General features: G+C 28.1%; 1 protein-coding gene across 3 annotated transcripts in view; it reads right to left on the reverse strand.

The window, feature by feature from the left end:
* Nucleotides 1-14,312, reverse strand: part of LOC136083677 (TNF receptor-associated factor 3-like) — a 131,176-nt gene that overhangs the window by 102,771 nt on the left and 14,093 nt on the right. For all 3 annotated transcript variants that reach the window (XM_065803237.1, XM_065803236.1, XM_065803235.1), the window contains exon 4: nt 13,728-13,892. In XM_065803237.1, coding sequence (XP_065659309.1) covers nt 13,728-13,892 — 165 coding nt within the window. The remainder of the gene's footprint in view (nt 1-13,727; nt 13,893-14,312) is intronic.

The raw sequence follows: 14,312 nt of genomic DNA on the forward strand, positions 1-14,312 counted from the left end.
TTTTTTAATTTCAATATATCCGTTGAATATCAAATCATATTTGTATAGACTAGTCTAGATCGGTTTGTCTACCAAGTCTAACCTCAGTTGTATTCATGTTTGGTTTTTCAGATCTTAATTAAGATTTTGTTTAATAAATTTTCTTTGCCATGATTTCATTATTATTTGTTAATTTGTGATTTGAGTATTTCATTAATTTTATTTATTTGTGATTTGATTTTATTTTTACTGTTTTTTTTTATTAAATATATTTCGGTTTCAAAGGTTATGGGCAAATAAATTAAAAGCAAAGTTTAACTTGACCAGATCTAAAACAAAACAAACAAAGGAGAATGGATTTTAAATATTTACAAGGCGTTATTGGTATGTTTATTATATTTCTTTGTGCTGCTCCAGCCAATATATATATATATATATATATATATATATATATATATATATATATATATATATATATATATATATATATATATATATATATATATACATATAAAATCTTTTAAAATCATATTTTTGTTACATGATATTATATTTGTTGAATTTGATTAAGAAGGCTGCATATATCAAAATATATTTAAAACTTTTTGTTTTAAATATATTTTGATATAATTATATATTTACAATATTTCACTGACCTATAGCGTTCAGCATCATCAGGTGTAATAAAAAACGTTGGAAAAATTGTTACAAAACTACATAAATCAAACCGTCAAAAAAGAAGACATTACAGGCATAAAATAAAAATAGTTTTTATTAAGTAATATAATAGCGTCAGTTAAAATTTTGACCAAAATAAATGTTCCCTAAGTTCTCTTGTTTTTATTCATTATGTTTTTACCTTTAAATTTTCTATTCTTTTTTGAACAAGATTTTTTTGTAACGTATTTTATTACATTTGATGATGCTGACTGCTATAGGTCAGCAAAATATTGTAAATATATAATTATATCAAAATATATTTAAAACAAAAAGTTTATACGCAGCCTTCTTAATCAAATTCAACAAATATATGCGGTAGTGGTGTAGTGGTAGAGCGCTCGCTTTATAAGCAAGAGGTTCCGAGTTCAATCCCCACCACGTCCCTGGTAGTACCGCGCTCAACTTGTTTCTCCGCTCAGCGGCCTTGTTCGTCAAGGTCGTGTTTCGGAGTTATGGAGTTAAGAGGTTATAACCACAATTAAGTAGCCTCCTCGTCTGTAGTGGCTTCTCGGCCTTGGGGAAGTGAATTAACAAAAGAAAAAAAAAAATATATATATATATATATATATATATATATATATATATATATATATATATATATATATATATATATATATATATATATACTATATATAAATTGAATAATAAAACAACAAATATATATATATATATATATATATATATATATATATATATATATATATATATATATATATATATATATATATTATGTATAAATTGAATTAAATAAAAAACCAAATATATATATATATATATATATATATATAAATTGGTAATTTTTAAAAATTTTTCAATTATTCCTATTGTTATATATTTATATTTTGGTGCAACTTATGATTTTTATCATTTTGATTTTTCTAATAGTTTTAGATAGGTACCTACAATAAACCTAATAAAAATGAGTGAAGCACAACTTTGGTCAATGAAAAAGAAACTTTTTATTATAAAAAAGGCAAAACCACCTATATCAGGTTAAATTATAAAATTACTGGTCACTAAAATATTTATTTAAAAATGTCTAAATCTTTCTGTTTAGATGTACAGCTTCCAACAGGGTTGGATGTTCTTCAACATTTAATATACAATCAACAATTTCGAATATTATTGCTTGTCCCCTTAAAAATTTTTTTTAAAGATGTTCAGGTAGTTGTTGTGAATGTATTTAGCCTAAAATAAAGAGACCCTGGATTAAAGCTGGCTTTGATGTGTTAACTGATTTAAGTTTAGTTAAAAAAATTTATAACTTGCATAAGTCTTATTCCAACTTAAAAAAAAATGCATAAAGAAGAGCTATAGGTGATTTGACTAAACAAAATGAGTTTGAGATTGAAACTAAAAAACTTTTTTGGGCTGGTAATTCTAATCTCAAAAACATGATCAGTAAATATAAAACAAGATCACTAAAAGGCAAGATAGAAGATTTAAAATTTCTGGAAGATCGAGAAGGTGAAAGAAAGTTTGTTATTGGTTCAGAGGATATTAAGTATTAAAAAAGGTAGTCAATGCTTTTAGTTAAATAATTTATCTCTGGTTTAACCTCTGTTAATTTATTCTTTTTTTTTTTATCGATTCTAAATTTAAAAACTAAAACTATAATTTTTCTGTAAATTAGGCAAAAGAAAGTATTAGGAAGAAAAATTGCTCACAGCCTAAGAGTTTGATAGATGATATACCCAACAGTGCACTTATGAACACAATTCTAAGCAAGGACTCTTCAATCAAATCTGATTTTAATTCAAGTGATTGGTATCACATAGAAGTCTCTGAAAACCCAGATACAGTAACTGCAAAAATTCAAAAAGGTATTTATGCGGGTAATGTTTCACTTACTGCTACAGCCTGTGATATATCGCCAAATCTTTTACAGAAGGAAACATATGCAATTCTATACCAATCAGGTGTTGATCTTAAAGAAGTTAAAAGCAGCCAGTCTACTGTTTATAGAAAAATGAAAAAGAAAATGAAAAAATGTCCATCATTACAAAAGAGGATATTAAGGTAGCTAATAATGCATCTCCATATCAATGTATAATTCATTTTGATGGCAAGACCTTGTTAGAGCTAAACAAAGGAAAAGTATTAAGGAGGGATAGAACGGCTGTTTTAGTTAACATTAATGGAGAGACTTACCTACTTGGAGTACCACCGCTAGCATCATCCACTGGTGAAGATCAGTTCTTAGGTGTAACAAATTTAATTAAGGAGTATCAAATTACGCCAAAAACTAGGAGAATATGCTTTGATAATACGTCATCCAATACTGGGACAAATAAAGGATCAGTTTCCAGAATATCTAAAGAACTAGATAAGTATCTTCTCCAAATAGCCTGTAGGCATCATGTGACTGAATTATGAATGCTTCATTTTTGGAAATTAGTGACCAATGACAAAAATAATGGACCTGATAATCCTCTTTTCAAAAAGTTAAAAGATATTTTTGAAGAACCTAATTTTAATTATAATCCAGTTTAACTGTTACGATTTGATTGGAATAAGGTTAAAAGCTCTCTTTTAAAAAAGGCAGCTAATAAGTCATTGACAGTTTGCAGAGCTTATGTTGGTAAACCAGGTATTATAAGAGATGACAGAAGTGAGGTTGCAGAGTTATTTGTCACTTGTTTATCCCTTTTTACATATAAAGTAAGAAAAACTGGTGCTATTCATCATGCAAGATTTTTAGGAAAAGCAATTTGTTATCTAAAGCTTCAACTTCTATCCAATCAACTTGCGTTTGTTCAAGAAAATGATAAGCTGAAAACCGAAATTAAGCTTTTAATTATTATTATACTATTAGAATTTATTGTTTGTTTTTATGCAAAATGATATCTACAATCTGAGGATGTTGTTAAAGCTCTGTTACTGGATCATACGACCATACATCAAATACATCTGTACAAGAATGTTTGCACAAGCCCAATAGCTGTTGATGCTGTATAAGAATCTCAGTATAAGCATTGTTGGTATTTGGATTCAACCATGATATCTCTAGCTTAGCTAGATGATGCGTTAGAGGAGAAGGCAAAAATTGCATCAGCAGTTCTGTCATTTGATATGTCTAGCTCTGACTGCTATAAGCCTGAGAACAAAGTAAAAGTTGATATCAAGGAAATTTATAAAATGGATACAAATATTGGTAAAAAACCACCATCTTTTTCTGTCTTAGTTAACAATTTTTATTACCTGATTTTTGACATGGTTGGGCTTGATAGGCAATGAGTTAATACTGGCTCTCACTTCCACCAAACTACTGGCATACTCAGTCATGCTTCAAAAGTTTTCCAAAAAATGCTGAAACTTTGATTTTTGTAAATGACCATTCAGAACGGTCAATAGGTATGATGGGACAGTATATTTATAGATATTCCGATGAAACTGAAAAACAGAACAGGTTGCTCACAGTAGACAAAGTTCGATCTGTATTTAGATCACCGAAACAAAATCCAGTACAATTTCAAAAAGTAAATTTAATGATGGCCTTGGTGTGATACAGAAAAAGATAAAGAGATTAACTTGAAAACTTAATTAGATTGTCAAATGCTTTTTTTTTATTTATAAAATTTAAAATGTTCATTTATCTTTTTATTTACCCTTACTCATTTTGATTTTTCAGTATAAATAAATGGGAGCTTTTAAATATAGGTAACTGGCGTTCCATCAAACAACGGTTTTTGAGGTTTTTGAACAAAAAAATCATATATTTTAAAAATAAAATATAAGTCTATATACATAAAGTAAAAAAAAAACTTAAAAAAAAAATTACTGCTCCCTCAAGATGCCAGAAAATGACCAGTTTTTGGTCATTTTTTCCCTAAATTATTGGCTTGAGGGAGTCAAAAGTGATCCGATAACGCTCAAACTTTTTGAGGCTCATTTTTTTATATATTTGCCGCAAATTTAGGGGGTATGGTTTTTTAGATTTGAAAACTTACATTTTCTGACCATGTGTACAAACGTACACACTTTTTGTTCATTTTTCACACAGATTTTGTTCATTTTTCACTATGAAACTTTAGCAAAATAATAATTGAAACACGATGTCTACATATGTGCACACCAGTCCTATTTTATATTTTAATAAAATTGTACATACACCATAAGGAGGTCTAGTATATTATTTTTATTACGAAAATAAAATTTTAAAACACATCCCATGTGCCCATGTACGAAGAGGATATTACGTATACATATATATATATATATATATATATATATATATATATATATATATATATATATATATATATATATATATATATATATATATATATACATATATGTATATATATACATATATATATATATATATATATATATATATATATATATATATATATATATATATATATATAGATATATTATATGTATATATATATATATATATATATATATATATATATATATATATATATCTATCAATAGAGATATATAATATTTATATATATATATCTATATATATGTATATATATATATGTATATAAATATATATACATATATGTATATATAAATACAGTTAATTACAGATATCTTGACCCTCCAGGGGACCAAGGAAAACGGTTTGACTAAACGAATGGTTGACTTAGGCGATGTATAACTGCCTCCAAGATTTGTGTTATGCGTGTGTATTCGCGTTGATGTATGAAGTTGATCTATAATGTATCTTTATCCAAAAAGGCTGATATCTTGGTCAATAATGAAATAAATTAGGCACGGATCAGTAATGAGTTGTTTTTTTTCCCACTATTGATCACTTAATATTCGCATTCTCTTGGGAACAATGTGAAGTATAATATACTTGTAAAATGTACAAATGTACCTTACTTTATAGATATTTTTATATAGATGCAGTTACCCGATGTTCTTAAATAAAAAGACACAAAGTACAAAGTTATAATTTAGACTGTTTGGCGTTTGCACCATATTGATTGGATCGAGGAAAACGTGCATCAAATCAAAATGAGTCTGATGACAGAAAGCGATAAAAATACATATGAATTTAATATTGATGATGAAGATAACGATATCATGAATTTGATATTGATGTGACAATGAAGATAACGATATTATATGAATTTGATATTGATGATTTAGATAACGATATCATGATTTAATCAAGATCGTTTTGAAAATAATTTTAATTTTATATAAGTTTTTATTCTAAAAATGTATAAATTATTTTTTTGGTTTTATTTGCTTTCAATAATTGATTTTCAATTTCTATAATTTAGTTACCTGCGTTAAAAAATGGTACAGGGCAGATTATTTGTAATACTATAACAACAGTTAGTATTACAATATAAAGTTAACTAATAATACTAATAATAATAAGTGAAAGCTGTACCAATTGAGAACAAGATGTGCAGTACAATAGCATAAGATACTGTGACAGCTATTATAAGTTTATGAAGAATTATTGTTTCTTTTCTTTCTCACAAGAACACAATATTTTACAAAAATAAATGTTTTTTTGGAATAAAAGCGTCACGGCACAAAAAGCTGAATTTTTAAGGTTTATAAACTCGTATAAAAGTTGGTTGAATCAATGCTAAGCCAAAAATCAACGTTAACATAACGTTGATTTTTGGTTTGTTTTCAACGTTGATCTAACGTTTGGTTTCATTTTAACCAAAATTCAATCATAAATTTCAACGGTTTTTCAACGTTGATTGTGCTTGCTGGGACAGTCATAACATCTATTCAATTTGACAAATTTTGTTTGAAACAAATTAAGCGAAAGTCAATACAAAAGTGTATCAAACAATGAAAAAAGTTAAGATCAGTAGCCAAAGGGTTCAGTGATAAATAAAAGCCTAATAAAACTAATCTGTCATGTTTTTGGTGGACCTTTAACAAGATTTTACTTAAAAAAACTTTAAATGTGTTTGTTACAACTATTGACTTTTGTAATTCTAGGGTAACTTAGAAACGTAAAATCTTTACATTGGGTAATGATTTTTGACTGAAATTTTCAGGGTATATACGGTTAACAAAATTCCTGTAACAAAATTTTAAAGTTCCTGTTCAATTTTTTTTAGTAAAGAAACTAGTGCCCACGAAAAGTCAAATAACTTAGTGTTTTAAGCATATTTTCAATAATATGTAATGAAATTTGAAATAAGTCCTTAAATTAAAAATCCATCTGTCAACCGAAATCAAACATAATAATTAGGGATTGCAATCCCGCATTAATTTTGAGCATGCGAGATCCTGCGAAAACTACTGTGGGATTTGCGAGATTTTGAAATTGATGCTTTTAAACAAAAAAAGTCAATGCTTTTAAACAAAAAAGATATCAAATTAAAAGTGTTTAATGTATTTGCGAAACAAATCCATTTAAAAATTTACTAGTCATACAATGTACAATGAGGTGTAAACTGAGAAACTTCTATACTATATGCAGATACGACGATACTGAGTCATGATTACTTGAAATGTTTTATTAACTGTCTGAGAAACGATGTGTTATTTATTAAATAAGTAATATCAATTTATCAGAAACTGTCTGAGTTTGTCAATATATATATATATATATATATATATATATATATATATATATATATATATATATATATATATATATATATATATATATATATGTGTGTATATATATATATATATATATATATATATATATATATATATTCAGCTATTAAAATATTTTTCTTAGCTATAAATATAAAAAAATCATTCAAAAATAAATAATTATTTAGCAAAACATTAGTCGAACTCGTTTAAATTTTTTTTTGTTTGGTCAACGATTAGGGGTCGTCCATAAAGTATGTACGCCAAAAATTTTGAAATTTAACCCCCTCCCCCCTGTTGCCATGCGTACTTTTATGTCCCCACCCCCCTCCTCCTTAAAAGTACGTACGTTTCTCAAATACCCCCCCCTCAAATATCCCCCCTCCCATCCCTCCTTTTATTTTTTTTCTCAATAAAAAAGTTTATTTAAAAAAAAAAAATGACGGAGGGTACCTTAGATACTTTATACGACCTTAAAGCCCTTTGTTTGTGCATTTTAAAAACGTCTTTAAGTATATATGCAAATAATAATTTAAATAAATTTAAAATACATCGAAGGTACGTGTGTATTTGGGCGAGAGGTTAATGCGCCGGAAATAGTCGACGGAAATTCAGGTTCGATTCCCGGTGAAATCCATGTAAACCTTTTTTTTGTTTTAATAACGAATCAAATGTAAATAAACTATACTTAAGGTGGACGTTTTTTTCAGGCACCCCTCTTTAGTAAGTAAAAAACGAGTCTTACGCGAGATCAGTAATATTGAAAACAAAGGGTAAAACCCAGTGGGAGGGGCAACAGCAAATTTTGTGCCCTTTTGCTAATTTAAGAAGCTTTTTATTTTAGCAAAACCTAATGGTCAAATTTGGAAGATTTTGAGACGCCATTGACACGTTTTTTTTCGGGGGGGGGGGGACTCCGTCGGTCCCCCCAAAAAAAATGTGTGAAAGTGTTCCAGATAGAACACTTTCACACATTGTGCAAACTTAAGTTTGTTAATATGCCAAATGAGGTAGCTTTGCAAAAAATTTGGATGGCGGAGGCCTGGGAACAAAAAGCCCTAAAACATTTGCCTCCCCCCTTCCCTGCCCAAACGTGAGGGAAATATGTAGCAAAATTTTTAAATTTACCATCTAAAACTAAATTTAAATTTATCGACGGATTTTAATTTTTGTAGAAAAATATTGTAAATTACAAAAAAGTTATGACCATGCAAAATTTACACCTCTCTCATTTTGGGGGTCGGAAAATTTGCATGGTCATAACTTTTGTAATTTACAATATTTTTCTACAAAAATTAAAATCTGTCAACAAATTTAAACTTAGTTTTAGATGGTAAAGTTGAAAATTTTACTACATTAGTGCCCTCACATATGGGCAGGGGAGGGTAAGCGTTTTAAGGCTTTTTGTTCACAGGCCTCCGCCATCCCGATATTTTGCAAGACCTCCTCATTTGGCATAGGTATAAACAAACTTAAGTTATGAGTTTGCACGATGTGTAAAAGTGTCCTATCTGGAACATCAAAAAATTCTGAGGGCGCCCATACATGTGTGTGCATAGAGGAAAACTATACCCTCTACTCCATATACCATACATCTTTTTATGTTGGCAAACTAGAATCTTTAGTCAGAATGTAACTTTTCTATTGATTAGCTGGTTAACTGTGATAAATTAGAAAATTGAAGTACGTACTTTTAAATTGAACCCTCCCCCCCTCCCATACGCTTTTGTACGCTTTTTGAAGACTTCCCCCCTCCCCCCAATGAGCGTACGTACTTTATGGACGACCCCTTATGTTAAACTTTTCGCTAATGAGTTTGTTGAAATGTTTGTTAATGAGTATGTTGAAAACGTGAAATAGAAAACGTGCGTGCTTATTAATAAAAAATATACTTTTAAAAACTACTTTTTAAAAAGACTTTAAAAATTATTTACATCAAGATTTTAAAACAAAAGTGCCAACTAAGCATGTCGCAAATTAAAACTATATGGAATTATTTTTAAAAAAGTGATAAAGAAGAAAATGCGAAGTGCTTGTTGTATTCGGCTATTTTAAAAATTAGTCAAAGATCAACTAAAGGGTTATTAATCCATTTAAAAACTAAACGTGGCACCGATTTAAAATCAAATGTTTTACAACAATACAGAGCTTCAACTTCAAAACAGCATGAATCATTTGAACTAGAGCCTAAAATATACATCGACTGCGAAGACGAAGAAGTAATTCTATCGAAAAAGGTCAGAACAATTGACACGTTTTTCGTAAAAGAAATTTCTATGGAAAAAATGGTATCGCGCATGGTTGCTAAAGATGGCTTTTAATAGTTTTTGCACATCTTCAGATTTGCGGCATTTGTTTTCAAAGAGTGGTTTCCGGCTCCCTACTTCACCTAATACTATAAGATCAATGGTAGTTAAATTCTCAGGTTCTGTAAAAGCCGATATAATGCAAAAATTCATATAACTAAAAAAGCAAAATCAAAAGTTTTCAATAACGTTTGACGAATGAACATCACAAAATAGTCAGAGCTACTTAAACTTAAATGTACATATGACGAAAAATTTTAATCTAGGAATGAGTCGAATCCATGGATCGTGTAATGTAGAATAATGCGTCAATTTAGTTGCAGAAAGGCTAAATAGCGTCGGTATTGACCTCCAAAAAGACATTATTGCCATGACCACTGATGGAGCAAGTGTGATGGTGAAAGTCGGTAAAATGATATCTTGCTATCAACAACTATGTTATGCTAATGGAATACAACTTGCAGTTATTGATATCTTATACAAAAAAAAACAACAGAGAAGTTGAAGAATCGTTTACTACATATGAAAATTGTGAAGAAGAAGATGAATATGGTAACACTGATGATGAAGTTATAAATAAAGAATATGGTTTGACAATAATTTTGAACCAACCATCTGCTGAATTGGTTAGCAATTACAAAGATCTCAAGAAAAAAGTGAGAAAGATTGTGAAAATATTTAAAAACTCTCCTGTCAAAAATGATACATATTTACAGTAGTATATCCTACAACAACACGGGAAAAAGCTTAAGTTGATTCTTGATTGTAAAACTAGGTGGAACAGTATGTTCGATATGTTAGAAAGATTTCATAGAATAAAAGTATGTATTGAAAAAGCCTTAATTGATGTTGGGTCAGAAATTCGTTTCACCCAAGAAGAATGGTCTTAAATTAATGACTTAATTATTTGCCAGGCACAATTATAACTTGGTCTCGAACTATTATGCAGGAGAGAATCGAACCTTGTCACTGCGGAACTTTTCAATTTATGTTAGATAAATTACAAAAGCAATCATCACTTTTGAGCATCGTTTTCGCCGCAGCACTTCGTGAGAGGTTTACACAACGTCGTAATAAGAGTTTAAATGGACTATTAGTTTACTTTCAAAATCCTAAACAATATGAACAAGAAATTAAAAAAAATGAAAACACTTTTTCAATGCCAATAAGAACTGTTATGCGTCAAGAAATAAAAAAAATATTGATGAGTTTATACAATTGAAAGAAATCAAGACGAACAAAATGAACTCGAAAAAAAAGAAGCTGAAGATTCTATTAATACTTACACCTAATACTTACACCTACAATTCTATCGCTGAAAAAAGAATTGAAAAATCAAATACAGAAAGACAAGAAAAGCTGGACTGAAAATGTAAAGGAGATACCAAATTTAGATTCTTTCGATTTTGATAAATTATTGAAGAAAGAAATGTCTGCCTATAAAAGTAACGGAGTAAGAGGCAAGTTTCTAGATATAGCGCATAGTTACTTGATGACCATACCACCAACAATCGTAGAGGCCGAGCAAGCTTTTTCAGCTGCTGGTTATATATGCAGTCCTTTGAGGAGTAGATTAAGTGATGATACTTTAAGTAGGGTCTGTTTCTTAAGAGCGCATTTCTTACAACGATTTTTTCATATTTGTTATTTTAAAAAATAAATAAAGCTAATAGACGTTCTGCGTAAAGCTAAAAGATGTTCCACGTATTTTGGCTTATCTTTTTGTTCATTAAATGTTAAGACTTATATTGATTTACAAATGAATTGTGTTTGGTTTTATTTACCTCATCTTATCAATTTAATAAGTTGAGTATATTTTTTCTGAAATACTTGAAAGAAAAATACAATTGTCAATTTGCCTTTTATAATGTGCATTTTTTGTGCGGATCCCGCGCGGGATTGGTAGAAATCTACCAATCCCGCGCGGGATCCGCACAAAAATTAAAAATTTCCGCGGGGATCCCACGGGATTGAAAAGTGTGCGGGACTGCAATCCCTAATTATAATGCATCAATCTACAAAGTTTGAACGAGAGAAAATTTATATAAGGAAAGATATTACGTCACAAATTTATTCAATTTAAGGCATTTTTTAGCCAGTTTTTCCGCCATTATGGATGTAAAAAAAAATTTTGGAAAAAAATTTCATTTCAGATTTTTTTTAAGATATAAATCTCGCCAGAAAATTTAGTGTTTGGCTTGATTCCAATTTTTTATTAAAAAAGTGTTTTTTAGTAGTGTACCACCTTTAAATTTGTAAAAGAATTTTAATTAAATTTAATAAAATAAATTTATAATAAATAATAAAATAAATTTATATTTAATAATAAATTTAATTTAAATTTAATGAAATAAATGAAAATAATTTTTTTTCAAAATACAAAAAATAGAAATAAGTTTATTTTATTTATCTGTTTTTTTTTATCTAATAAAAAAAATAAAATATTTCCGCAAATGTTTTTTTACAACAATTAATTACTGGTTAACATTTTTTAATGTTATTTTTAATACTTTTAATGTTTTAATGTTTGTTAATGTTAATTACTGATTAATGTTTTTTACGACAATTAATTACTTGTTAATATAAATAATAGTTTCGTATCAGCGTAAACTGATCTAAAAGACTGTCTAAATAAACTAATCGAAAAAAGTTTTAGCGTAACATAAAATTGCAAAACGCCTACGTGAAATCTTGAATACGTACGTAAAATTCAAGTAGTGTAACGCTTCTTAACAAGGCCCATAATACTTATACTAATTCATGCATTTTTGTTAATTGAATAACTTTATTTTTGCATTCATATATAGAAACACAGAAATAATTTTTTTTTTTTTAGAAAACAAAAAGCAACAGCCAATGGTTACTTAAAATACTTTAAAAAATTTTTAAATACTCGTTTAATTATTGTTTATAAACAGAATTCCTGAAACAATAATTTGTAAAACTTTAACGAAATTTACAAATAGTGCCAGTCCTAATTTAAAGTAAATACTTTACAATAACTTTACAAAAAAGATGACAATAATAGTAGAACTAAGAATAATAACAATTATAGTATTAAAAAATAACAATAAATAGTGTAAATGATAATAAAAAAGTGATAATAATTTTTACTATAAAATTAATAAATACGAAAATAGGCATAATAAGAGAGTGGTAATAATAACAATAAATTACAAGTTTTACATCTGAGGTTTTTAGAAATAATATCTTTCTGAAAAATAGGAAAAAAAAAACTGTTTTAAATTAGTAATTAACTCAATTGATTTTATTCGAAAAGGAAAACTGTTTCGAGATTATAGGCTGTGCTATTTTATAGATTTTAGACCATATTTTACAGGAGAATCATGTGGCACATGAAAATTATATTTATTAGAAGAATAAAGTTGAAAGCAACAGCTTTCTTATATTAACAAAATTTGTAAATGTACTGGATTAGTATTTTTGTTTAAGACTAATTGACATTTAATAGCTGAAGAAGATAATTGATTTTGAGCATTTTAGATAGAAAGTAAACTTGATCAGGATTGAAATAATAGTGATTAAATTATTTTTAAAGCCTTGTTTTGTAAGTTGGATAATCTTAAAAATTCTTCTGAGCGAATATTTACCAAACCTGAAATGTATATTTTAGATGTAATTCAAAAATGACATGCTATATATTGATAAGAGTTTCAAGATTAACATAGTGACAAGTGTCAGCTAGAATCCGTTTAATCTACATAGTTTTATTGTTAAATCTTTATGGTGATGTAAAGACGATAATCATTAAGGGATTTTTTCTGTTTATTCAGCTAAAGTGGGTAGTGAATTTCAAAAGACGTAAAATCATTCTTTCTTAATTACTTTTTTTAATAAAAAGTAGTTAAGAAAAAATGATATTTATGTCTTCAATGTCAAAAGATGTTAGAAAAAAGGATGACCCTACTTTATTGAATTTATAGAAAAATATTATAACATTGTTGTCACAAACACAAAAATTTTTTCCTAGCTGACACAGAACGTCCACAGGACGTCTTAAGGGTGTCCTACGGACTTGTGACATCCATAAGACTTGGTATAGATGTCAAACAGACGTCTATGCCCGCTCATTTAATTTAAATAAGTAAAGGTAGTTCTATGTCATAATAAATAACAAACTAAAAACAGAATAAAAAAATATAAGATAATAAATGGTTTTACTTGTATGCCACAAAAAACAATCTTTTTTTTGCAATATCGACAGGTTACCAAACGATAAATGCAATGCTTTTCCATGTGATCACTTAGTTCTTTACGCAAAAGTGTAGTAGAGCATTGTTCATTGAGGCATTTTACCTCTTCATATTCACAAGAGGTTAAATGGTTCTTAAAGAGAAAAGTTTATTTAAATTATTTTCAAGTATATTAGAATAACGTTTACTGTTGAAGCTTTTTTTTATTGCTGCTTACTTTTGCTAATGCTACTTATTTTAAAAGCGTTTTCTTCCAAATATATTTAGCATTTTCCACGTCACTTTAAAAGTATCAAGGAGAAATTGCTCTGTAAAACTTTGGAACAAAACTCTTTTAAAAGAGTAATAAAATCTGATTTGAGCCGTGATAAATGGGTAACACAAGCTAAATTTCTTTAAAATATATCGAGATTTCTAAGAAGGAGTTCAAGAAGCGATTTATAATATTTAAAGTCTTGCTTAAAATCTGAAATTACACTTGAGCTTATGCAAAGAGCAAACTTAAACTTAAGCCGTACCTTAACTTTGGGTAACTTTGGGTAACTTTGTGCAA

Source organism: Hydra vulgaris, chromosome 08 (assembly GCF_038396675.1).
Source record: "Hydra vulgaris chromosome 08, alternate assembly HydraT2T_AEP".
NCBI classification, from domain to species: Eukaryota; Metazoa; Cnidaria; class Hydrozoa; order Anthoathecata; family Hydridae; genus Hydra; species Hydra vulgaris.